Source organism: Passer domesticus, chromosome 4 (genome assembly GCF_036417665.1).
Source record: "Passer domesticus isolate bPasDom1 chromosome 4, bPasDom1.hap1, whole genome shotgun sequence".
NCBI classification, from domain to species: Eukaryota; Metazoa; Chordata; class Aves; order Passeriformes; family Passeridae; genus Passer; species Passer domesticus.
Window position 1 is genome coordinate 30,280,978 of NC_087477.1, and position 23,989 is coordinate 30,304,966.

The 23,989-nt window shown below is 40.0% G+C and overlaps 1 protein-coding gene across 20 annotated transcripts in view; it reads left to right on the forward strand.

The window, feature by feature from the left end:
- LOC135298834 (uncharacterized) overlaps nt 1-23,989 on the forward strand; it is a 344,053-nt gene that overhangs the window by 164,275 nt on the left and 155,789 nt on the right. For 15 of the 20 annotated variants that reach the window (XM_064416877.1, XM_064416874.1, XM_064416876.1 and 12 more), the window contains 3 exons: nt 10,111-10,277; nt 22,482-22,548; nt 22,713-22,785. In XM_064416877.1, coding sequence (XP_064272947.1) covers nt 10,168-10,277; nt 22,482-22,548; nt 22,713-22,785 — 250 coding nt within the window. In that variant the 5' untranslated portion in view covers nt 10,111-10,167. The remainder of the gene's footprint in view (nt 1-10,110; nt 10,278-22,481; nt 22,549-22,712; nt 22,786-23,989) is intronic. The other 5 variants (XM_064416891.1, XM_064416893.1, XM_064416892.1 and 2 more) reach the window with 3 other exon arrangements.

Here is a 23,989-nt window from a genome sequence, read left to right on the forward strand (position 1 = left end):
CATGTTTGCTTTTTTTGAGGGTTTTTCTCCTCATTTAGTCAGTCAGAGATAAGTTGGTTGTCCTGATGCACCATGAAACAACCTTTGAGAGGAACACAATTGTTAAAATACAGATGCTCTCCTTGTACAGAAAAAAAAAATATAATCCAGAAGCAATCACTAGAACAAGAGCCAACTGTGCTTGTGAATCTGCAGCCCAGTCTGAGGGGGGCTGTGCACAGCAATGGATTGTATTTGCAAGGATCTGCCAGAGTGGAAGCGGTGGGAATGTGAGAGAGTCAAACACAAAATTGTGGGACCTGAAACTTTGATCAGCCCAGAGGCTGTGTACAGAATTCTTTTTTTTATTGCAGATCCCAGTAGAGCTTCTCAGTTCAGGAATTGAGTAAAGCAGTATTCCTTGAGTCCAAGTAGTAGAAGCTGCCTGCTTTCTTGCTGTATGGTGTTACTGTGGAGAGATTTTTGCTGGTAAATTTTAGCCCTCAATGTGATGCCCACGATGTCTGTTCTCTAGCTGCACACACAGCTCCTGTGCTTGCAGGTCCCACACCTTAAGGAGCTGCTCCATAAATTGTCCCTGGGTTGCCTTCTAGCACTGTAAGACTTTTCCTGGTATGGGGCTCAAGAGCAGATGCCAACTCTTAGGAGAGCAGACAGTTGTTAGATGGTAAATTCAGCCAACGGCACCGACAAAACTGTAGAACAGCACAATTACAATAAAGTTTTAAAATATTCCTGTATCACTTGGATGAATTTTTTCATTTTCCACTCTGAGAATAACCTCTGATCTCCTGTGGAAATGCATCTAGCATTTAAATGGAATCTGCATGTTTCCCTTGGACATTCAATTTTGGCTAGAGCATTCAAAAGAAAAATAAAAATCAGACAAAAGACACTTATTCTGTGATAATGGTTCTGTTGCAGTGGTGTCTTTTAATTATGCTAGCCGGCTGTGTAAACTTAATTGCATTAGAGGCTACTAATTATCTGATTAGGAAATGTTTGGCTGTAATAGCTTATTTTAATGAATTGACGATGGATGCATGCGATTTTTAGTTGTTTAGCTGTTACCTCAGATTGCTAAACTCCATAAGCTGTATTCAGTCCATTTTTTTTGACTTTCAATTTTAAATCTAATATGTGAAACAAGAACACATTTTTTGCAATCTGGAATGGTTGCATGTGTTTTTCTGCCTGTGCCTTCCTGTAAATGACCACATCTCTGCTGTCATTCTTCCACTGTGGTGGGTTTTATGTTGCTTTTTCTTCTTTTTTTTTGGTTTTTTGTTCCTCCTTCACCACATTTATTTCTACTGAGTGACATGGGAGATTTTATTTAGAAGCTGAATTGTATTTAAGTTGTCTCAAAAAGGAGATATTGGGGCATTCTGCTTCTCTGAAGTATCTGCGATAGCACAAGGGTTGTCAGAAATTGCATGGGGGAAAAAGATGGTGTTGAGATAGCGTCTTCTGACTAATGAATTTCAGAGGATCTGGTCCTTCAGATCATCTGCAGGTCTGGATTCTTTGGCTGAATGTAGGCTGCCACATCCATCCTAGGGGTCACAGCCAAGTGATACCATTGGAATGAGAAGCAGAGATGTGAGCCTGGCTAATCTCATCTCACCAGCTGCTTATGCTCATTCTTGGGAATGCACTGAATTATAAATCTGTAAGTAGAGTTGTGGCCAGGAACATTTCTGAACAACTGTCCAAGCTAAAACAAGGCATTTGTTCACTTGGTTTCAATTGATTTTCAAGGAGTAATGTCTTAAAACATTTCTTGCCCTTTTGAGCACTTTTTGAATGTCAGGGGGATTTTGCAGTCATTGCAGAAATGATGATAAAGGAGATGAGATGAAATGGAAGAAATTTGAGGTGTTTCAAACTCCCCTATTCATTTAACCTTTCTGAAGTGGCATATGAGCCACCCATATATTTTTGAAACTATGGAAAATATAAAAATACTTTGGCATAGACTTTATTTAAGATAACTTACAATCTTGATTTTCCAGTTCTGGTAATGCTGAAAAAATACGCACTCTCAAAGTGAAAGATAATTACTTCACATGGCACATTTTTTTCCGCTGATTAGGAGCCAGAATTGTTTTAAAACCTGACTGTCCTGCTCAGATGCAGCAGCAAAGTAATGACAGCAACTGGAAATTCATCTTGCTGCAGAGAGAAATCTCAGGGGAGTGTCTGTTATTTATGTACTTGACCCTAACCTGATATTTGGTACCTGAGGAGGGCTGACATCTGGATCTGTTTGCAGGAAAATTTCCATTGGAGCGTCCCCATTGTGGTTTAGTCTTGCCCCCATGCCCAACTCTTGCTTTGAGCCCTGCCTTCCTTTACTGTGTACTTCCTCTTGGATGCACCCAAAATGGGTTTTGGAATATTCCCAAGGAATAGTGGAAGTCCTGCTTACTACACAGGTGGAGAAGGCACAGATGCTGTTGAATGACACCCATGTCATCCCCTCTGCCCTCCCACACCTCTGTCTGCCCTTCTCAACAGAAGTGCCCAGAACAGACAGACTCAATTCCTCATTTTGGGTTTAGCCCAAAATTAACCATTTCATTTATTTGTCCTCTGCAGTATATAACTGTCAGGAGTTTGCTGATGACTAAATGAAACCTCAGACCCTTTCAGCCTGCTTCAAGAGTGAAGTGCTCTTGCTCCTCCTCCCACCACTTCTACTGCAGAGCATTTTGCCCATGTAGGCTCACAGCAGCAGCCAGCAGGAGCATTCTTCTGTGCCCAGTACTGCTGGGAACATGTGGTGGTGGGAGTTTGGAGAGGTGTTATCTGGGACAGAGTTAAATGCCGTGACATCAGTTCAAAGGATCTCTGCTGAACCCTGCCTGGCTTCCTTTGGTTCTGACTTATGGTTTTTTTTTCTCGGCTTTGCTCTTGCAGTCAAGCAGTGTTACTAAGGGATTTAACAGTTTCTGGGCATTTTTAACTGTCAGAGCTGCATATCCTGATGCTTGGGAAAAGCTGTGCAAGATGTATCCCCTCTTGCCTCCTTAGCCTGGGATAGAAACACAGGTCTACAGACTGGCTCTAGTGGCAAAGGATTAGGGCAGCTATGAAAAGCATTGCTGTGACAGACGTGTCAGGCTGGCTTTTGCCTTCAGCAGAAGGATCTCCAGACTCCTGCTGAGGTTCCCTGAGCACATGTGATGATCCCAGGCCTGGAGAGGGGCTGGTACAGCCTGGCAGTCCATGGAAGGGCATCAGTGCCTGCTCTAGCCTGGCTGTGGGAGGGGATTTGCTGCATGAGCAGGGAAAGCTGTGGACAGGGAGAACCAGGGTGAAGGAGGAGAAAGCCAAGAGGAGGGGCATATACAGCTAGAGAGAAGGGATTAAGGTAGCAGCTACTGTTCAGTCTTCTGTCACTCTCTGAAAGGCTTGTAGAGAGCAATTAGGAGCTGGAAAGCAAACCTCTGTCCTGCTGCAGTCTCAGCTTTTGCTGCCAGGTGCTGCAAGTAATGGCAGGCACTGCCACTTCATACTTAATTGCTGTTTAGTGAATAAGCCTTTGGGCTTTTTTCTTTTCCTTATTGCCACCTCCAGAGTTTGCAGGTGGAAGAGCCAGAAGAAATAGCTTCGGGAACTCCTAAAATGACAGCCCTGCAGGGTTGGTGATAAGAATTAATCTCGGGCATATTTATTTTTCTTCTGCTGCCTTTGGAGAGAGAGGGGAAATAAGAGGAAAGGTGTGTCAAGACACTCTGAGACAGCCTTCTGGTTGTTTAGGTTTTTTGGGGGTTTTTTTTGGTGGTTTTTTTTTTTCTGTTTGTTTTTTTCTTTTTTTTCCCCTAAAGGACAATGTGGCTATTAGCTGTCTGGTGGGAGAAAGAATATCAATGGAGAGGGAAGGAATTACAGTGTAGTTATTTCTTTTAGGAAAAAAAGAAAAAAATTATGGAATTTTGTGGTTTGTGGTATCTATAGTGTTAGATTATGCAGACTTTAAAAGAGTGCTCTTCTAATCAAAACAAAACTTTCTTCAATACTTTACCAAGACTGCACAACATAAGCACATAATGAAAACTAAATATAGGCACTTGCCATGCTGAAGGTAGCCAGTAATCTTTAATTTGCTGAATGTATTTGCATGGCTGTGTTGAATATTATTTCCATCTTCAGAGATGTAGTTATTATAACTATTCCCCTCCCCAGTATCTGATAGCATTAATGCTAAGATTAACCTTCTCTTTTCTTTCCTAACAAAAGAGATTGATGTAATAAAAAGTAAATTAGTATAGGCTACTAAATAGGAATAGTCAGCTATAAATAACCAAAGCATTTCCTCTTAATTACAGTTTTGATGCTTGCCTTGAAATTTTCTGGTTTTCCATCTAATAAATTAAAATCTGACAGTGACGTGTTGGGAAAGAACCTTAGGAGAACTGCTGTTACTTTTCATTAATTTAATACATGATTTTTTCAGTGTAATATTTTCAAAGTTTAAAGACTCAGGAACCTCGGTTCCATGAAGCCTGTGATATCTCACCTCCCACGTTGATACACTGTAGGTGTGAAACTTTCTAAAAGGTGTTTGTGAAAGGGTAGCAATAGCCAGTGCAATGATGGTTGGTTTGGGAAGAAAAAAATTATCCACAGATGTTAAAAATATGATTAATCATGGAGAAGTAGATTGGGAATTTGCAAGCTATGAAAATCACAGATCTAATTTGTTCCCAGAGGACATATTTAAGTACAGCTCCATTGGCTTTAACAGACTTACTTGACACTTCAGAGTAGTGTCAGCGAGAGGACAATCGAACCCAATTTCCTCAGAGTAAACAAGTGCAGGGGAATTTCAATCAGCATTTTCTTCAGACTTTGGTTACAAAATTGAAGCTGCACATATCCATCTCAAACATAACTCTTTTAACTTATTTGATTTGGGGTTGGTTTTTTTTCGACTTTGTGACGAAGGGCAATACAAAGGAAAGATGTTTTGTGTTGAAATTGGTAAAATATACAAGGTTTTCACACTTCTCTACTGGTTGTGACTTGATACACAGTCCTTCTGGATGGAATATGGTTGGCACAACTGAAAACACAACATAGCAGGGCAGACCCCAAACTTACAGTCTTGTGGTGGTGGTAGCTGGTATGCACCTCAGGACAGAAGTTACAGGGGAGTTTTTGATCTTCTTCATGACTGCAGGACAGTTCCTGGCATCCACCTTCCATAAAATCACCCTGATCATTCTCTGGCCTCACTCTCAGTGGTGCTACTGGCTACAACCACACTGCACTGGACTGCTCTCACTGCCACCCAGGCATGTTGTTTTAATTGCAGCTGTGTTGCTGCTGCTTGCAGCGTGGAGATTCTTCCGGGTTTTCTTCAAATTTGATATTTAATAGGTGCTTGTTATCATCTCATAGAATCACAGAATGGTTAGGGATGGAAAGAACCTTAAAGATCATATAGTTCTAACCCTCCTGCCATGTGCAGAGACAGCTTCCACTAGACCAGGTTGCAAGAAACCCCCTCCAACCCCAACCAGTTTGAGTGCTGTAGTTGCTGAGGCTGAGATGCTTGGTTGAGATGGCTCCAGACACGGGAGAGGAGGGGGATGTCAGCCTTCCCATTCTGTTTAGCTGTTTGGTGTCATGTAGAGATGAATGTTGTCATGTGAGCATGGAAGATAATGTGTTTTCTGTGTGAACTGAACATAACAATTAGATAGCAGGAGGAGGTTGAGCATAATGACTGTAAATCCTGGATTGTCAGGAAAATCTCCCTAACCCTAGACATTTACACAGCTGGAGCTCTATCTGCTCTAGCTCTGTTGGCATTGATCCTAATGTGGGAGAGGAAGAAGAGGGTCAGACTGATTATTGGTCTTTTGTGTCTTGGTCAATGTAAATTTTTGCCTTGCTGAAATATTTTGATAAACGGGAATCTTCTTTAACTCCTCTTGAGATAAATGCTTCTATTAAGCCTGGCTTTTTTTTTCACTGTGCAACATCCAACTTGATGCTGTTCTTTGAAATGCTGTACTAAGCACAGTACAGGAAGCAAATAAGACATATTGCATATAAGAGAAAAGACAAGTCTTTGCTGAAGTTGCAGACATCCTTGGCCTTATTTTGGTTAATTTTGGGTGTGGGCCAAGATGTCAGTTCATGGCTTTGTGGCTTTTTGATTTATTTAAAAAGAAAACCCCTCCTTGTAGAGGTTTAAGTATGTAAAATTTCTATTTGATGAGTTAGAAAATATTTTCTTAGATCTAATTGATTTTTTTCATAAAACAACCTAAAAAACCTCACACCAGCTGCACAACCAAGGTGAATTTCATAACTGAATTTCTCCCCACTTGAAGGTGAGGTGAAATGATGTTTGCAAGTCCTTTCAGAAAGATCTCAAACGTGAAATCTTCTAAGAAATCAGAGCACTTATGGCATGTGAGGCTTACATGACCATTAATTTAGCAACACAAAGGGAACTTTTAAAAATTATAAAAAGGAAATAGGACTCTGGTCTTTTTTCATAGTAGTAAAAAATTTCCCGTGGAGCTCCGAAGGGTTTGTGCTGGAATCAGTGCTGATACTCGTTCATATTCATCTATTCATTCTCAATATATTCATAAATGAAATGGAAAAGGGGAGAACTGTTATTAAGGATATGATTTAGTGCTATCAATAAACATTATTCAAAATAGTAAAGACGAAGGCTTACTGAAAATTATGGAAGGACCCAGTGGCTGGGCAGTAGGTGGGCAGATCAAATTAAATATAGATAAAAGTTAAGTGATGCGTGGAGGGAAAACAATCGTAGTTTCACATATTATATGATGGGTTCTGGACTGGCCATTAAGTTCCTGGGAGGCAGATTTGAGCTTATGGCAGAGTTCCCTGAACACATCAGCTCAGAAGTCAAAAAGCCCTGCAGTATTGGCATTATTAAAAGTAGAATAGAAAGGAAAACAAAATCATGGTACTGTACAAAACTGTGGCTTGCATTTTGAAATCTCTGTTTGGTTCTGGTCCTTTCATCTCAAAAAGAATGTGATGCAACTTGGAAAAACTTCAGAGAATGGCCAGGGCCTGATGGGGTATTGTTTGGAGTAGGATGGTAGGGAAAAACATTGAGTGGTATAGGAAAGATGACAGGACCTCTGGTCCAGGTTCTAAAGGCACAAATATTGTTTTCATGTGAGGTTTAATTATGCCTTAGAAGCCTTTGTAAAAGGATGCTATGAGTACCAAAAATGTGTTTTTGCTGGAAGACTGGATGAAATCATGCAGGAGACGAGTGGTTCCCCAGAGTCCTGGGGAGTTTTCTCAGTAGGTGGAAGTACCAAATATGACTGATCCATTCTTACTCTTTCACCTTGACATCTGCTTTTGGTAGTGGTCAGTGTGAGGATACTGGATAAGACAGACCTTTGGCCTGACTCAGTGTGTTATGTTTATCTTCTGAACAGATGGCTACGTAGTTTCTCTGATACTTCTAAAAGAATTCTTATAAATTCTTTCTGCTCCAGAAACTGAGGGCAATAAATAGAATATTATCAACCTTTTCTCTAAACTGGAGAGATTTGATGTATATGCTATTCAATGGATGTCATATCCTGGGTTGCATCAAAAGCAGTGTGGCCAGCAGGGTAAGGAAGGGGGTTCTGCCCCTCTACTCCACCTGGAGCACTGCACCTGACTCTGGGGTACTCAGTACAAGAAAGATGTGATCTCTTGGAGCAGGGCCACAAAATTGGTCAGAGGGCTGGAGCACGTCTCCTCTGAAGACAGGCTGGGAGTTGAGGTTGTTTGGCTTGGAGAAGAGAAGGCTCTGGGGACACATCATAGCAGCGTTCAAGTACCTAAAGCGGGCTTGTAAGAAAAATGGAGTCAGACTTTTTAGTAGGGCCTGTTGCAAAAAGACGTGGGGTAATATTGTAGACTAGAAGAAGGGAGATGTAGCTTAATATAAGGAAATAACTTTTTATGATGTGTGTGATAAAATACAGGAACAGGTTGCTCAAAAAGATTGTAGATGCTTCATCCCTGGAAGTATTTGAGGCTGGGCTGGACAAGTCTCTGGAGAAACTGATCTGCTCGAAGGTGTCCTTGCTTACTATGGGTGGATTGGTCTAGATGACTTTTAGAGGTCCCTTTCCAAACAATTTCATGGTTTTATGAAAAGAATCCAACCATCTCCTCTGTTGTCCTCCCCAAAACAATTGAATCGTTTAAAGGTTTCTAGAAAAATCTGAACTCTGCTATGCTGATATGACAGATAAACTGGCCAAGAGCTCTCATAGCCAACAGCACGCAGACTGGGGCATGAGCCCACCATGCTCTTCTTGCTCATTTGGGGTACTCTGGGTGTTTCTCCAGGACTATCTTCTCTCTGCCACAACAGGCATGTGTTTGATCTCCTCCTTGTGCAGGGGACCTTGCACAAGGGTAACATTAATGTCACACTGGGAAGCTGAAATCAAAGCATAGGTAAAAATCCTGTGGGAAATCCTTCTGCAGATGCACAGCTCTTACACATCTTTATATGCACGTAGGTGTTTTATCCGTGGACCTTCAGTCCCAAACAGTCCTCATGTGGTGAGGCAAGATTATCAGGGGATGCAACATCACTAACAACTGGCATTCTTTGAAAGCCATCTATGTTGTGCCCTTGTGTTTTTTAGATGGGGGAAAAAAAATCTCATCTATCTCTGACCTCTTGCTTTTGAAAATAATCAGTAAATCACTATGGTGTTTTAGCCTCTCTTTGAAGGTCGTGTTTAATTGTGTATATCATTTGTATGTGGCTCTGATCTTGTTGTCCCTGAATCTGCAGAAGTCCCTGAAAAGACCTGAAGAGATATTTTACATGTTGAAGCAGAGGAAAAAAATGTCCAGTGATACTTCTTATCTCCTCTGGCAGTGACTACAGGAAGCCAGGATCCAGGAGGTAGTAAGGAGGACAAAGGACAGCCTCATATTTTTAATGAGATTTAGCACAAATGGTAGGAAATTGTTAGATTTTAATTCATAGTACTTTAATTAAAATCTTTAATCAGAATCATGATGGTCATTTAGAGAATCTTATGGGAAAATCTAAAACAAAACTCTGTCTTTGATTTCCTTTTGTTTATGACAAAGCATCTAAAACACCAGACTCTGGGTAGAATATTTCCTCCTGCTGTCAAGGTTGGCTTTATCTGGGTGATAGGTCAAGGCAGAGGCCTTCAAGGGTAGCTTGAAATGTATTTTAGATCTGGAATGCACAAGCAAAGATCCTCCTTTAGCTGTGTTGTCTCTGCATGTCTTTGATGCCATTATGACAACCTTCCTATCTGATTTTGTCTATGATTACATCAAAATTGCCCTCCTGGTAAAGTGCACTATAAACTTTAATTGAATTCTGCTAACTTTACCACACTCTTACAGGCAGAAGGAGGCTGTAATGGATTTTTGTGTGCAATGTAGTAATTTCTATTTTCTGAATTCATTTGAAAAGTTGGCAGATGTTAACAGAAAGGACAGAATGACAGAAGCTGCCCACATTGTGGACTCTTATTAGGACACTTGCATATAAATCATATTCTCAAATATGGTGTCTTTAGACACGACATTTGAAAAAGTTCAAGTACCTTCTGGCCCTGCCAAAACCCATGTATCACTATAAAACAATAAGAAAATGTGTGAGCACTGCCAGAAACCTCTATCCCTGTGGATCTTCCCCTGGTTCAAAAACACGTTTGTAATCCAGACAACAGAAAATGCCATAAGCTACAAAAGAGGAAAAGTCCAATAAAAACATTTGCTGTTCTGAGCAACCACACACTTTGCAATGTGTTAAACCTTGAGTGTGCAAGCCAGGGTGAGCAGTGAAGGAAAACCAGCAGGTTTCTGTGTAACCAAGAGGGAGTGTTTCTGTCTGTCAGTAAAGCCAATGCTTGAGAATTGTTTTTAGGTATCCCAGATCTCCCTCCCTAGGAGCTTGCAATGGCTTCAGTGGCTTCCAGGCAAAGCACCACAAAGGAAAGAAGAGACCACACCCCAAAATGCCAGTACATGAACCAAAGGCCATGGGCTGCTGGTCATCCACATGACACTCAGAGAATCTTGTGGGTCCCTTTGTAGGAACTGCTGAGAACTGAAGGCTTTGTGCTTGGATGAATATCTTTTGAGGAGTAACGAATGTCAGAAGATTGTTGGAAGAAGCACCCTGCAGGCATGAAGAAAGCAGTGAAGAAAGACTCACCGGAGGAAAGAAGTCTCTGCAACTGCAGTACTGAATCTCAGACAGAGTAGGACTGCTGAACTCCCCCTGGCTTCCTTAAAAATTGAGGGGCAGTTTGGCTGCTACACTAACCTCTGGAGAAGTGCAATGTTTGAAGTTTAAGTGGTTACCAAAAACAAGGCAAATGTTGATTTCTAGCTTAAACTGCCAAACTGAAATGAGTGTCTGCCTATTGCAAGTAGAATTTTAAGCTAGGATTAGGAGATGAGATTATTTTGTGTATAAAACAAATTCTTCATGGTCAAATTCTTTGCAGAAAATAGGGTTTTTTTATTTGTAGAATTGTAACAGAGTTTTCCAGGTAATGCTGATCTTCAGCAACCCTCTGCTCTGGCTAGGGATCTCATCTCTTGTAATGCCCCTATTGAACTCATCAACAACACACTGACAGTTCTGAGTGTTCCTGGGTGGTTTTTTTTTTCTTTTTTTTTTTTTTTTTTTTTTTGTTTGTTTGGTTGGGTTTTTTAAATTTTTTAATTTTTTTTTTTTTATTTCATAAGTCAGTCATTATCAATTTGGCTGTTTGTTCCTATTATTTTTTTTTAGCAGGCAAAAAAAAGGTAAACCAACTGCAGGAAGGATTTTCCTCTCCTTTGATTCTGAAATTCTGTTTTGATTCCTAAAGCACAGCTTCTTAAGCTGCTAGGACTTTGTTCTGCTTGTATTCATTTGAGTAACAGTCCAGCTGATTCCAGAAACCTCTACAGTCTGCAGTTTCTCATCTAATAATGCAGAATAAAGTGGCTGATTTACATAATTTATGTTTCCCTTGTTTCCAGTGCAGTTTCCTGATTACATTAACAAAATCATGCTTTTACTTTCTCACCTTTGAAGTTCTTACTTTGAAAGCTGAGGATATCTGCCTTATTAATTCAGTGTAGGTGACATTAGGAATGGGCCATGGCCCATAGTGCAGCGATCACTAGTGCAGATAAAACAGATTCTCATTAATATGAATATATAATCAGTTTATTAAGGTGTAGGGTCTGTAGTGTGGAATGAAACAGGGCACTCTAGTGCAAATTTCTTTGTTTGTTTAGAAAAAACACTAATCCAGTCTTGGAGAAAAAAAGCAACTAATGACTAATCAACTGAAGAAGACAAAAACCAGAAAAGGAAATGGATGGGGGAGATCACGTATCTGCCATTAGTGAAGGTCTGACAATAGCTGAGACCTCCTCAGTGCAATACACCCTTTTCCATTTCATTTCCTTCTTTCTTAAATCCAAGGTCTACCTAATGTTTCTAGGTAATTTCAGTCCCTTTATTGCAAAACTGGCTTCAAATTGGAACTAAGAGAAGGTTTAAGGTGGCATTTTGATATTTTTTTTGCCTCATAAGGTTTATTTTCTCTTGTTTTGCTTGTTAACTTGTGGGACTTTGTTCTATGTTCTATTTGGGTCCTACAAAGCAGTTGATTGATGTGGCCAGGAACTTGATCTTCTTATCTGCTCTGCATCTTACATAGTGCTCCTCAGAGTGACTGTGCTCTGGTGTGACTTGCTAGATGTTACTACCTGTCTCTTTCCAGGAATCCTATGGGGGCTAAAGGTTTAAATTTAACCTTTCTCTTTTAAAAGTGATGTATTTTTAATTTATTTATGCACCTCTGAGAACAATGCCCCAGCAAATTATGGACTGCCTTTTGAGTCTGGAAACCACTTCTGTTTTCATTTGGTGATTAACTTCCCTGAAAATGAGGAGCTGCATGTCCCATTTGGGTACCACTGTGTCCACGTTGAAGATTAAGGTCTCTGCCTAAAGACATTTGCAAGTGTGAGTTGATGAAATGTAGCTGATACAGCCAAGTGGAGCAATGGATTATGTGTTGAAGATAGCTGAATCTTGATTCTGACAGGACATGAATGTAGTTGAGCACAGTTATAACATGATTTGCCTTTCCAAATCTGCAGCATTAAGGAAGGTTAAATATGCTAAAAAACACTAGGCAGATGTCCTGCAGGTTGCTTAATAAAAGCTGAGCTCAGCTATCCATATTTAATATTCAGAATGGACAAGCTTGCAACAGAGAAGACAAATGTTTTCTCTGCACTCATCTCTACTTTTGTCTTCACACCATGTGTTAGAGGCAATCCTCATAAATCTTAAAGGATGTCCAGATTATTTTGCTCTGTCAGCTTTCTTGGAGGTACTATGGACTTTTTCCTGGAAGTACAACTCTGGCCAGCAATTACTTATTGTACACCAGCCATTGGAGCTGGACACTGATACAGAGAAGAGAATTGAGTGCTTCAGCTGGAAATTGCCAAAGCTGTACATGTTTTTGCCTTCTCTATCCCACCTAGAAAGGTAGAGAGGGGATATTACCAGTGAAAAGACAGACAAAAGTTGGAAGTCCTGGTACCACTGTATTTTGATATGCCTACCTTGGACCATGTCCTGTCCTCCTGTTTGGAAATATTTGAGCTCATTTCTTGTCTTCCCAGATGTGTATGCTGAAACAGTTGCTTGTGTGTTGAACTGCAGAGTGTTTAACTGCATTAAGCCTCTTGGTTTAATGCAACTAGTTTGGTTTTCTTGTGCACAAATTATGTTAATTTTTATCCTTTGACTGTAAAGGGAACTTTGGCAAACCCTCTGTTTTGTTTTTTGCAGAAATCTCTCTTCATTGACTGTGTAGGAAGCTCAGGGAGTCTAAATTTCTAAATATGCTGGTTTAGGTGTGGAATGTGTGGCAGTGTTCACAGTGTATCCCCCTTCCTTCTGGCATAGAATAATCTATTAGTGGGAGGCTCAGGTGAAAAAAGCCTCCATAATCTATGCAGTGCTGAAGTGCCCTTAAATCTATCCTCAGCTGTTCTGAACAGTCTTGTGCTTATCTTTGTATTCTGTGCATGTTCCTTCCCAAGTCTTAAGATTCTCCAATGCTGTTTAAGCAATAGATCTAATATCTCTCTCCCACAGCTTATCCTTTCCTTGAGCAGAATTTTACATGCAGGGTGTTTATTTGGGATATTTTTGCTCTTTCTAAAAGAAGAGAATGGGTAAGGGTTTACAGAAGGACCACAGTCTCCAGCCAGAGTTCCCTTGTTTGAGGCTTGCCCAAATAAGCCAGCCATCTCAATCGCATTTTGACAGTTTGGGTTCCATGCAGAGGATGGTGTTTATGGGTAGTGAATTAGCAGGAATCAAGAAATTAAAACTTTCAGCCTAGCAAAAGCTTCACCACACTTCATCTGTCTCATTAACACCAAAATAGCTGTGCTACCAATGCTCCAAACAAAGCACTGAATTTCTTCTTGTAGCTGAGAAAATACCTTTTCCTGGATCATTTGTTGATTCCCTTGTCAGGTTAAATTTGCTTTACCGACTTGCACTTTCCACTGTGAACTTGCCATGGTGCTAATTTCCATCAGCTGTTCTAATGAGCTTGTTTTCCTTAAAATAACAAACAAACAAGCAAAAAAACAACCAGAGAAAAGTTCACACACCCATAACTTGGGCTGCTGCTGTTGCAAGACCCTGAAACTGAAATTGCACTGATGAAACATTTTTTCTCTTCAAAATAAAAACCAAACCCAAGTAAGCAACCAGACAGCTTACTCTCAGCTGCTTACCTGTACCTCACACCTTGCTGCATGCATGTGCACTGTCAGTTTAAAGTACATCAGAAGATCACAGTCTGTCTTTTCTAACATAAGAATGGTCATTCTTGAGTTTTCTCCAGCAGGGAAATTAAAAAATGTGTCTGAGCCTGAAGGGTAAGTTCAAACTGTCTTTTGTTGAAAGGTCTGTGTCATAACATCGATTTGCTTGGCTGCTAGATTTCTTAGCCCCTAAGAAATTCAGTTGTGAAAAGGATATAAAAGTGGCATAAAAATATGTGTTTTTCTTCTATTTTTCTGTGTGCTGATATGCAGTATGTAAGCAGAGGGAACTGTTTTGATGCCAAATTCGTGAATAGAAAATACCTAAATTTGTGTTGTTTAAGTGCCAGAGCAGGTGTTTTTGTCACTTTTAAGGTCAGATTTTGAGGCAAAAAAAAAAAAGGAATGGTGTAAAAATTATGTAGATTACAAAGAACTTAGTGACTAATATGAAAGAAGTTACTGTGAAATACAAATCTGTCTTACAGAGTTGCAGACTGTGTTTCATACTTAGGTTTCAGTAAGATTTCAAATAAAGTAAAGCTTGAAGAAAATTCTGGCAGTAGAAATACAATTTGTTGGACTCTGTTGATTTCTGTCTATCCTGTGGCTGTATTTTCAGCTTTGAATTGGTTTCTCCATTCTTACTACCACATACCACAGGGTATAGACTGGGATGAGCAGAGTTAAAAAACAGTATTAGGAACAAAGGTTCTCTGTCTGGTATCATGCTAGAAACTAGAAAATTGGAGTAATTTGGATCTCAAACTAAAAAAAAAAAAAAGAAAGAAAAAAAATCAGCTAAGAATGATATTTTACCATAGAGAATAAATGAGTTCTTTTAAAGTTCATGAGTTAGCAACATGGAAGCTACAAATTGGGTTACATAAAAATAAAACTCCCTCCTCTTGCCATGATTCTCATAAATCATATGGACTATCTTACCCAGGTTCCCATGGGACTCTTGTCTCAACGTAAATGCTGAAAGTCTATGTGATTTTAAAAGAGACAACTGAATAAATTTATGGGGCTAATATATGCACCTCTGACTCAGGAAGTCTGAATCCTGTGAGACTGAGAGTCTGGGGAAGGTGGCTTGGGAAGAGCATGAGCCATATCCAAGTTGACCTGGAGGGAAAGCAACGCATCCAGAAGTGACTGTAACAGCCTGGTGTTAGCACTCTCCAATTGGCCTCCAAGGGCTCATGCTGTCTGGGAACCTGTTGCCTCTCTCCCTTAGCTCTGAGATGCTAAACAAATTTAAATTCGCTTGTCTTTCCTATTTTACTTTCAATGCTCAGTCCTTGAGTCTTGCACTCTACAAAAAGTGTTTCCTTCTTCTCTGGGTAGCTCAGAGTAGTTCTTGTGCTCAGGGAAGCATTTCCATTCTGATTATTTGGGAGATTTTATCTCTGCTGCAGAACAGACATGAAGCCATTTCTTATCCAGGAGAATGGATTGATGGGCAGACAGGGAAACTGTGGTAGCGCAAGGTATATGTAAACACCACAGCAATTCCCATCACCACACCAGCTCAGTGACAAAGTTTTACACAACCATGTTACCAAGGAAGGAAGCCAGCCAGCATTATCAGGCTTGTCTGCAGTTTGGAGATGCAGGTTTAGCTTCATGCCCAGACATTGCTCTCATGTGGATGTGAGCAAGTCAGCCTGCCTGTGTTGTAATTCTTTCACCAGCAGCATGGGGATACGAGCTACAGTCCTGCAAGGAAAAAGCAGAAGAGCACAGGGCACCCTAGAACAGTGCTAATGAATGTGTAAGTACCAGAGGCAATGCTGCAAGGCTCTTCTCTTTCTACAATGAAGAGTACACTGTCTGCTTCTATCTGAGTGTGTCTCTGTGTACTCAATACCTGCAGGGATGGGATTCTTTATTGAAATTACAGTAATTTCACTTGGTAGGTTTGGGTCGAAGATTCCCAGTTGAATATAGTGTTGATAAATTAATATTGTTTTAGTCAGGTGGACTGTTACACTAGTTATGAGGTTCCATTGACAAGCCCCAAATTGTTGGGTTTAGGGTAGCAATCAAAAAAAAAAAATAGATTTTTTTTGTGTCTTGAATAAATGTAAACTCAGGCTCAAGTTTCAGAAGATGCCTCACTCACTTTACTGCTTTTTATTTTGGGGATTTATTATTCCTCAAAGATAGCTTTATATTTGGTATCTTTCCTGAAAATACTATGCTGCCACACTACAAATGTGTCCACATACTCTATTTTTAAATAGAGCTTTTGAGGCAGCTGCTGCTCTCACTGGTGTTTGCAGAGGAGCAGAGATGCCCAAGTCCTGCTGCGGCTGATGAAATAATACAGGCACAGCCTGTGCCTGCCCTGCCCTTCAGTTATCATCTCAGCAGCCACAGTAACTTTCCTATATCAGCCCACAGGGACTTTGTGTAGTAGGAGGGTGTAATTCTTTGATCTGGGCTGCTTTTTCCTTAGAACCTCTGAATCCTACGCCTTATTAAATGCTCCTCATCTTGGAATGTTAAGGCTGTATTCTGTGTTGTGGTTTCAAAGTCAGAGATTCACAGAAATTAGGACTGGAAGGAACGGCAAGAGTTCCTCTCATCTTTGCACTGATGCAGTGCAGGGCCAGCTAAATCTATTATCCTTCACAGCAGAAAAAGAATAGGGGAGCTTTACTGGAAAGTATAGACATAGATCTTGAGATCTGTAATTGCAAACTTTATCATGCTCCTGTGTTCTTAGAGCACTGCAGCCACAGCAGCAGTGTTGTGATGTTATTTGTGGCAGATGACTCTGAAGACCCCTTAGGTCTGGAGATGCCCAGAGCAATCTGTTCTGTTGCTTATCCAGAACACTCAGTGGAACTTGGCTCCTGGGGATATTGTACCTGCTGCTGCAAGATTGACCTTTGCCAGCAGATTCATGGAGCTTATTTCGTGCTATTAAGGAAGAAAGATGATACATTTTGGGTACCACTCACATTTATAGACACTGATTAATACTTATAGCAGTAGGTGTAAAAAGACATTTAATGCAAGGAGAGAAAGCATCACTGTAAATCACTGAGGCTTTGCTAGCTTGAGTTAATCCTGTTCTCTTTGGTCAAGAGGGAATTTGGGTTTGTGTGCATGACTGTTGTATGCAGCAGGATCACAGACTTCACAAATAAGGTATTTTTTCCCAAAGCATGGGTGCAGGGTTTTAATTTTACTAGAGGTCACCTTTGGTTTCAAACAACTTTTTTCCAGAAGGGGGCTTATCTTTGATGAAATGTTTTTGTCAATGGTTTGCTTGTAAAGATGGCTCTGATGATGTGGGTCATGGCCATCCCCTCTGTTTTACTATTCCACAGATTAATATAGTGTGCTGCACACAGAATGTGCAGGGGCTGTGTATATCACCCTAATAGACAGTGTTTGCAGAAGTTATAATTCACAAAGGCAGTCACAGCAATGAATTAAGTGCTCTTGGCATTTGGGAAAGAAAGCCCATTTGAAATCCAGCTGCTTGCCAGCTGTGGATATTCATAGCAATTATTACATAGGTTGCTTTTTTCACTCCATCTTTTCATTTTAAAAGTGTAATGAATGATTTTATTGCCATCTTAAAAGTCTATTTACAATCCATTCATCTTGTGATGAACATGTGTATCCGATTCTCAACCTCTCTTTAATACTCTACAAAGTATTGTTGCTTAGTTTAAAGTTTTCTTGGCACAGATGTGAGACAATCACATTTCTTAACAGCTTGAGTGACCTTAACTTTCACTCCTGTACTACTAGAGTGTGAGTTTTAATCAGTATTTAATATATAACTAGGATTTTTTCCCATTTACATTTCAGTCATCCCTACCTTTCATTTTTCTTTGCTAGCAATATGTGGGGAATGACTGGGGATGCTTGGAGGCATGGCAATACGGGCAGGTACCCACTGCAGTTTTTGATGCCTATGTACACAAAATAAGGCTTCTGATGGCCACATGGTTGTGACACTGTTGCTTTAAACCTGTTTCCTCTGGCAGCTGTAATTGCAGTGACCACTTGAATGCAGCACCATATTTTTCAGCTTGCATTCTCCTCTGTCCTGCTGTGGCACTTTTGCTAACAGTGACTTAGCCCACAGCTGATGATGGAAGCATCCTCAGTCATTGCCATGCTGCTGGCAGGCCTGGAGCCTAGTTGAAGGAGCAGCAGAGGTTAAATGTCTTGGGTGGACAAGGAGTGGCATTTAGATTCTTGGCACGTGGTTGTGGCACTGGGCATTGAAATTTCAGGTATTTTTTGTCTTATGCCCATGTATTGCCTGTGATCACTCTTCATAGCTGTCATGTCCCAGCTTCACACTCAGAATCTGGGAGATCTGGGCATTTGACCTTGTTCTAAGATGATCAGATTATTGATGGGCTATATCCATATTTGCCATCCCATACTCTTCTAATCTGGCTCTGCTGTCCTCTGATTTTCATAAAAATTGTTATTCTGTCACCCTCTGGATAAAAAAGTGAAGATTCATTCCAAAAAAACCAAGCTAGAGATGCCTCTGCCCCGTGGCCTGGCAACCTTGACACAAAGCCCATGGTCTGTTACTGGGTACTGTATTTCCTGCCCTACTGGGCAGCACTGCGTGGGCAGGGTGGGGAAGGTGGTGGAGGAGGAGCTGGATTTTTTTCCGTGAATCCCTCTTTGGAGGGACATGCCTGATGTTGCTGCCTGTAGCAGCCTGCCAACCTGGGTGTCTGAAAGGAGGGCTAGAGCAATCCCCCTCCAGGCTCAGATAAACTGCAACATTTTGGAGGTGGCCCTTGCTCCAATAAAAAACAACTGAAGGCTGTGGGACCTGGCCAATGGAAGATCATGCCTGACAACACTGGCTCTGATTTTTAAAAGCTCCTTTTTCATAATTCCCTACCTAAGTAATAAGATAATTGCATGCATACACAAGCATTATTTGAAGGGGACAAGAGAAAAACAAAGCTAAATGATTTATGACAGGGAGAGTTTGAAGTACAGGAAAGGGATCTTAATTAGGAAGCCAGAAACATATCTGTGCCTCGTGTGAGGACACACTTTTCTGAGGACAGTGGGTGAGACTGAAAGCTGACCTGACAACTTGAGCCTTTCTGTGCACTAAAAGGTCTGGAAAAATATGGCATATATCCATTTTTGCCCTCTTGGCCCCCCACTTTCTTAATACCTAGATGTGGACCTGTACAGTCTTCTCTAATATGGTATGTTGCAGGATTTTTTTCCCCTTCCTTGGCCTGCCTCATTTCTTTTTGATAACATAATGTGAAGGCCATCTTCTGAGCCACAAAAACTCAAAGAAAGCTGCTCTTACTTGCTGCTTAACAGTTTCAGTGTCTGGAAATTACTCCACCACCAAGAAAAAGTACTGATCCAGGAATATAAAGTCTTAAGCAGTGAGGAATGTATATGCCTGTGCCCCTCTAGTTTTGATGACTTAATTTCCCCAAGGAATGCAAGGAAAAGCAGTGTGTCAGCACTGACCCTCAAATCACCTCCCTTTCCTGTGATCCTCATGGAAGGACTTGGGCTCTCTAAGCAGAGTCAAATGGACAAGACATGCAGGTGGGAAGATCCAACTCTTTGCATAACTAGCTCCCACTGCATCAACCCTGTCTTTAGCTTCTCTCTTCCCCTGCTTGCTGGATGTCACATTTACCTTTGTGTTATATTGGGTAGAGAAAGTTTCAAGCTTTCCAAAATGTTGTGTTAACTGTACTCAGTAGATTTACTTTATCTATTGGTAGCTAGGAAGAGGAGAAACAGCCTGCTAACGGTAGTTCTAGGGATAAGAAGCTGAGAAAGTAAAGAGAATTATTTGCATAAGGGTTAGCAAAGAACTAATGGATTGAAAGCAGAGTTGCAAATGCTGGTGTGAGTGAATACTACTAATACAAATAACAGCTGCTTGAGTTCCTACATGGTTGGAGTCATTAGCTTCATGAAGAGTTACTTGCAGAGTTCCTCACCACTCTTTCTGCAGCTCTTTTTTCAGTCCTTCTCTGTCCTTGATGAGATTGGACCCCATCTTGCACAGGCTTACACCACTTGGTCGTGGTGATAAGCATGGGAGTTGCCTGCTTTCAGCTGGTTAAAATGCAGAAACAAACATTGATTTAATATATCATTTAGTTATTTTTTTACTCTCTTTATACTGTCTTTCAAAACCACACAGGTTACCCCTTCTCCAAAACTGGTTCCCAGTATGAGTGGTATTTGTTGTCTTGAACTGAGATTGTTTAACCTCATCTAAAATCCTGTTAGAAAAACATGAAGTGATTTTTTTACTTGTTCTGTATTTTCTAAAGAGTTTCAAATGCCTAAGTTTTTCAAAGCTGTTACCTGATTTTATGGATTTCCAATATAGGACACATACAGACTTGATTTTTTGCAGGAAATTCTGTGTCTTGGAGGCTAGTTAATGTGGCTAAAAATTCCATCTCCTCCAGACAGACAGCTAAATGCTTTCATGCAGCTTTAATTTATCTGTGATATTTTTGCCCAAAGCTTCTGTCCAGTGCTCAGAAATCTGATCACAGGATCTAGAAGTAATATTGTTTGGAAGGACTTTTGCACCTTGGAAAGTTTCACTAGTAATTGTTGTAAAATGACCATACCAGTTAGGAATATGGTTTTTCTTTCTGATATATAAAACACACCATGAAATTAATAACCAGACACAGTAGAGCAGTTCTTTTCATTACTTAAATGGGCTTAATTGGAGTTACAGCAAATTTAGATGGCATACTAGCAGCACTATATAAATTAGGTATGCATTCCCATGAATAATACAGCCATTATCCAACTCGCCTTCTTCCTAATTTCATTCTCCTCCTTAAAAGAAGTTAACATTTTTGTCACCTACTTAATACTTAATACAAATGATATTTTACTCTTAGGAAAGAAATAATAGAAGAATAAGTGGTGCCAAACTGTAAGACAACAATTAGAAAGTCACTAGGAGCAGCAGTGAAAGTATTTTTGACTTTTGTGGTAAAATATGCCTTGAATCTGACCGTGGTTTGGGCATGACAAGAAACTGTAATGTGCTATGAGCTGCTACATTTAGCAGAAGATGGCAAGATTAAGAGTCAGCAATAAAAACTTTTTGTTGATCTTTCTGCTCACTTCTGCTCTGTAGTTGAACTAGAGACACCTGAACATAACCCCTCCTATGCATCCATTGGATAAATCCTTTCCAAGGCAGTGACACAGCTCCCATCCAAGCATTTGCCAAATTACTCCTCTCTGTCCAACAATGGTGAATAGGTGGTAGGCTGATCTCTGTTAGTAACTTTGAGAAAAAGGAGATATGCCCTTTAGGTCAGCTAAAATCTTCACAGCTGGATGCCAGGGAGGTGGTTTGTAAGCGTTGCTCAATCAGCAGCAGCAGATGGGAAGCCCAGGCTGCCAGTTTAGCTGATGGGGTGACTTTCACATGGAATGACCACTGAACAAAACACACTTCAAGCAGCTGTTTGCTTAGACAGGGTTTTTAATAGATCATCCAGTATCCCTGAGCAGAGTGTTACTCATTTTCAATGAAAGAAAAAGCCCCTGTTTTTCAGACTTTAGAAAGCCCATGAAGATGTTCCATTTCCTCTTATTCTTCTTTGAAAGAATTGAAACAATTCTTATGAAATAGGAAAATTTCCCTTAAAAGCTTCAATTTCTTCAAAATGCTTTTTGAAAAAGAGGTGTCTGGAACAACTGGGCAATTTAACTTTTAATTTGTGCTTAATCTTTTATCCAGCTTCTCATGAAGCAGGGGAAGATTTTTAGGACCCAAAAGAGAATTAGCAGAGGTTTGCAAAGCTTCTCATCTTTCACTGTAACTTGAATGTTTCTGTCTTTGAACCTTTTAAATATCCTCTCATAACAAAGATGCTGAGTAAGCGTGTTCTTTCAGCTTGATTGAGGGCCAGATTTAAGGGTCAGAGTTATTTTTTAATGGCTGTTTTAGCATTTTTGGTACTTTCCACTCTCATAGTTATTCAGAAGTGTGCATGAAATGGAAATGGCTTTGAATATTTATCTTGCTTCCCTTTCTATTACTTGCCATGCTTTTTATAGGCTTAATTTTTCCTTCAGTATTTATGATACATTCTGCCTAACTTCAGTTCTGAGTAGCAGTTGTAACTGAGGCTTAATGAAGTTTTTTTGATGGTGACTCTAGATGCATTCAAATAAAACATTTTATTGTAACATATTCCAAAACTAGCCAGTGATATTAATTGCAGTGTTAGAGATTCAAACAGCAAGGTGAATTTTTAGTTTTGTAGCCTTACAGTAAGAGCTAAGTAAATCACTGATGGAATAGAAACTAATAAAGTACCTGAATTCTCACCTCATGGCTGATTTGGCAACAATTTTACATTTTATTTCCTATATTGAATTGAACTTATTCATAGATATTCTTTCTGGCATAAACTTGAAATTGTTCACAAATATTTTTAATGAATATTTCTAAGCATTTCCCTGTGAGTTTTTCTAAGCAGTTGATTGCAAGTAATTGGCAATCAAAATGCAAGCTGTGCTGATTCATTTTTATTAGGCACATCACTTACAGGTATTGTTTCTCTCCCCAGATGGAGGTTCCAGTTCAGGAAAATATTAAAACAGAGAACTCAAAGGGACTTCATAAAATGCTTACAGGTATGTTCCTCAGCACTTTACTGAGTCCAGAGTATAATGAGAATAGTTCTTTAAAGCAGGTTTCTGCAATGCATAGGTAGTGTTTATGAGTTTAAAATGCACTTTCTGTCTGTGTTTCTCTGATGTTAAATTAAAACTTGCTGCTTCCATAATATCCTTGCCAGGAAATTCACTTGCCAGAAGTATCCATAGAGAGGGAGCAGAAAATGAATGTGAATGCAACCACAGCAAATGTTGGTGAGTGAATAGTCAGGGGAGCCGGAGGTGCAATTCCAGTCTGATTATGGTCTAAACAATGGATGTCATCCATGAAACAAAGGATTTAAAACAGAGGCCTTTTTATGTACATTATCCCACCACCCAAATAAGAATTGGTTCTGATATCTCTTGGGTTTTTTCCCCCATATCTGCAGTCATGCAAGACAAACAGAGGTTTATAGTTTCAGGTTCCTGTCCTTCCCATCAGAAGAAGAAATTTTAAAAATCAGTAGGATTGAATCAATTTTACACACACCTATTGACAGATATGACTATCTTCCTTCCATGCTGCCTGGTTTTGTCATGTAATTTAAGGAATGTAATCCAGAGCACTGAGGATGACATTTATCATGTAACAGTTTGAAAGACAGTTTGTCATACAGAGGGGCTCAGACCTCATTAAAATCTCATTCCCAGTCAGCATCTGGTGATGGAGGACTTGATACAGGTAAGGAAAGTTCATTGTAGGGTCAGAGCCTGAGCATGGGGATGAAATTTCTTTTGACATCTGCCAGGGGATAGATCTTCTGTGTAGGGTGTTGTGACAAGACAAGGGCATGATGTAGACCTTTTCTTCTGGACAGCAGAGGACAGGATCCGCCCTGTAGGATCTGCTGCTTTTGGGTTTCTAGCCAGTGGAATGGCAGTTCAGGCTACTGTTTCCAACTGATCATGACAGAGACTTGCCTCACTCCCTTAAAGCAACTTAATTTACAATACTTCTAAAATTACTCTAATTTCAAGAATTGCTCATGCACAGGTGGGTTCAGTAAGTTTTAATATAATTGATAGGTGTATTTAACTGTATTAGTAATTTAGTCTTACTTTGGATTGTGTTCTCGGTTATGACCTATCTGATTTTTTTTTTCCTAAAGAATGTCTGGTTATTTTATGTATAGTGTGTGAAACATACATATTTTCATAACAACTGGAGATGTATTTGCACGAGTGTGAAGTTTCATTTGCAGAGTTTGAAATTGTAATCAACAAACTGTTCTTTAATTTAGACAAAGAAAGCATATCAAACACAAATATTAACCATTCTATCTTGCAGTGAATACTTTAATGTAATAACAAAAGATTTGGAAGTAAATCACCACAGCTATAAAACTCATATATGCATTTCCCATGGTGATCATAACACAGCTTGTTTACTGAGGAAGAGGGAAGTCTTGCTTACCTG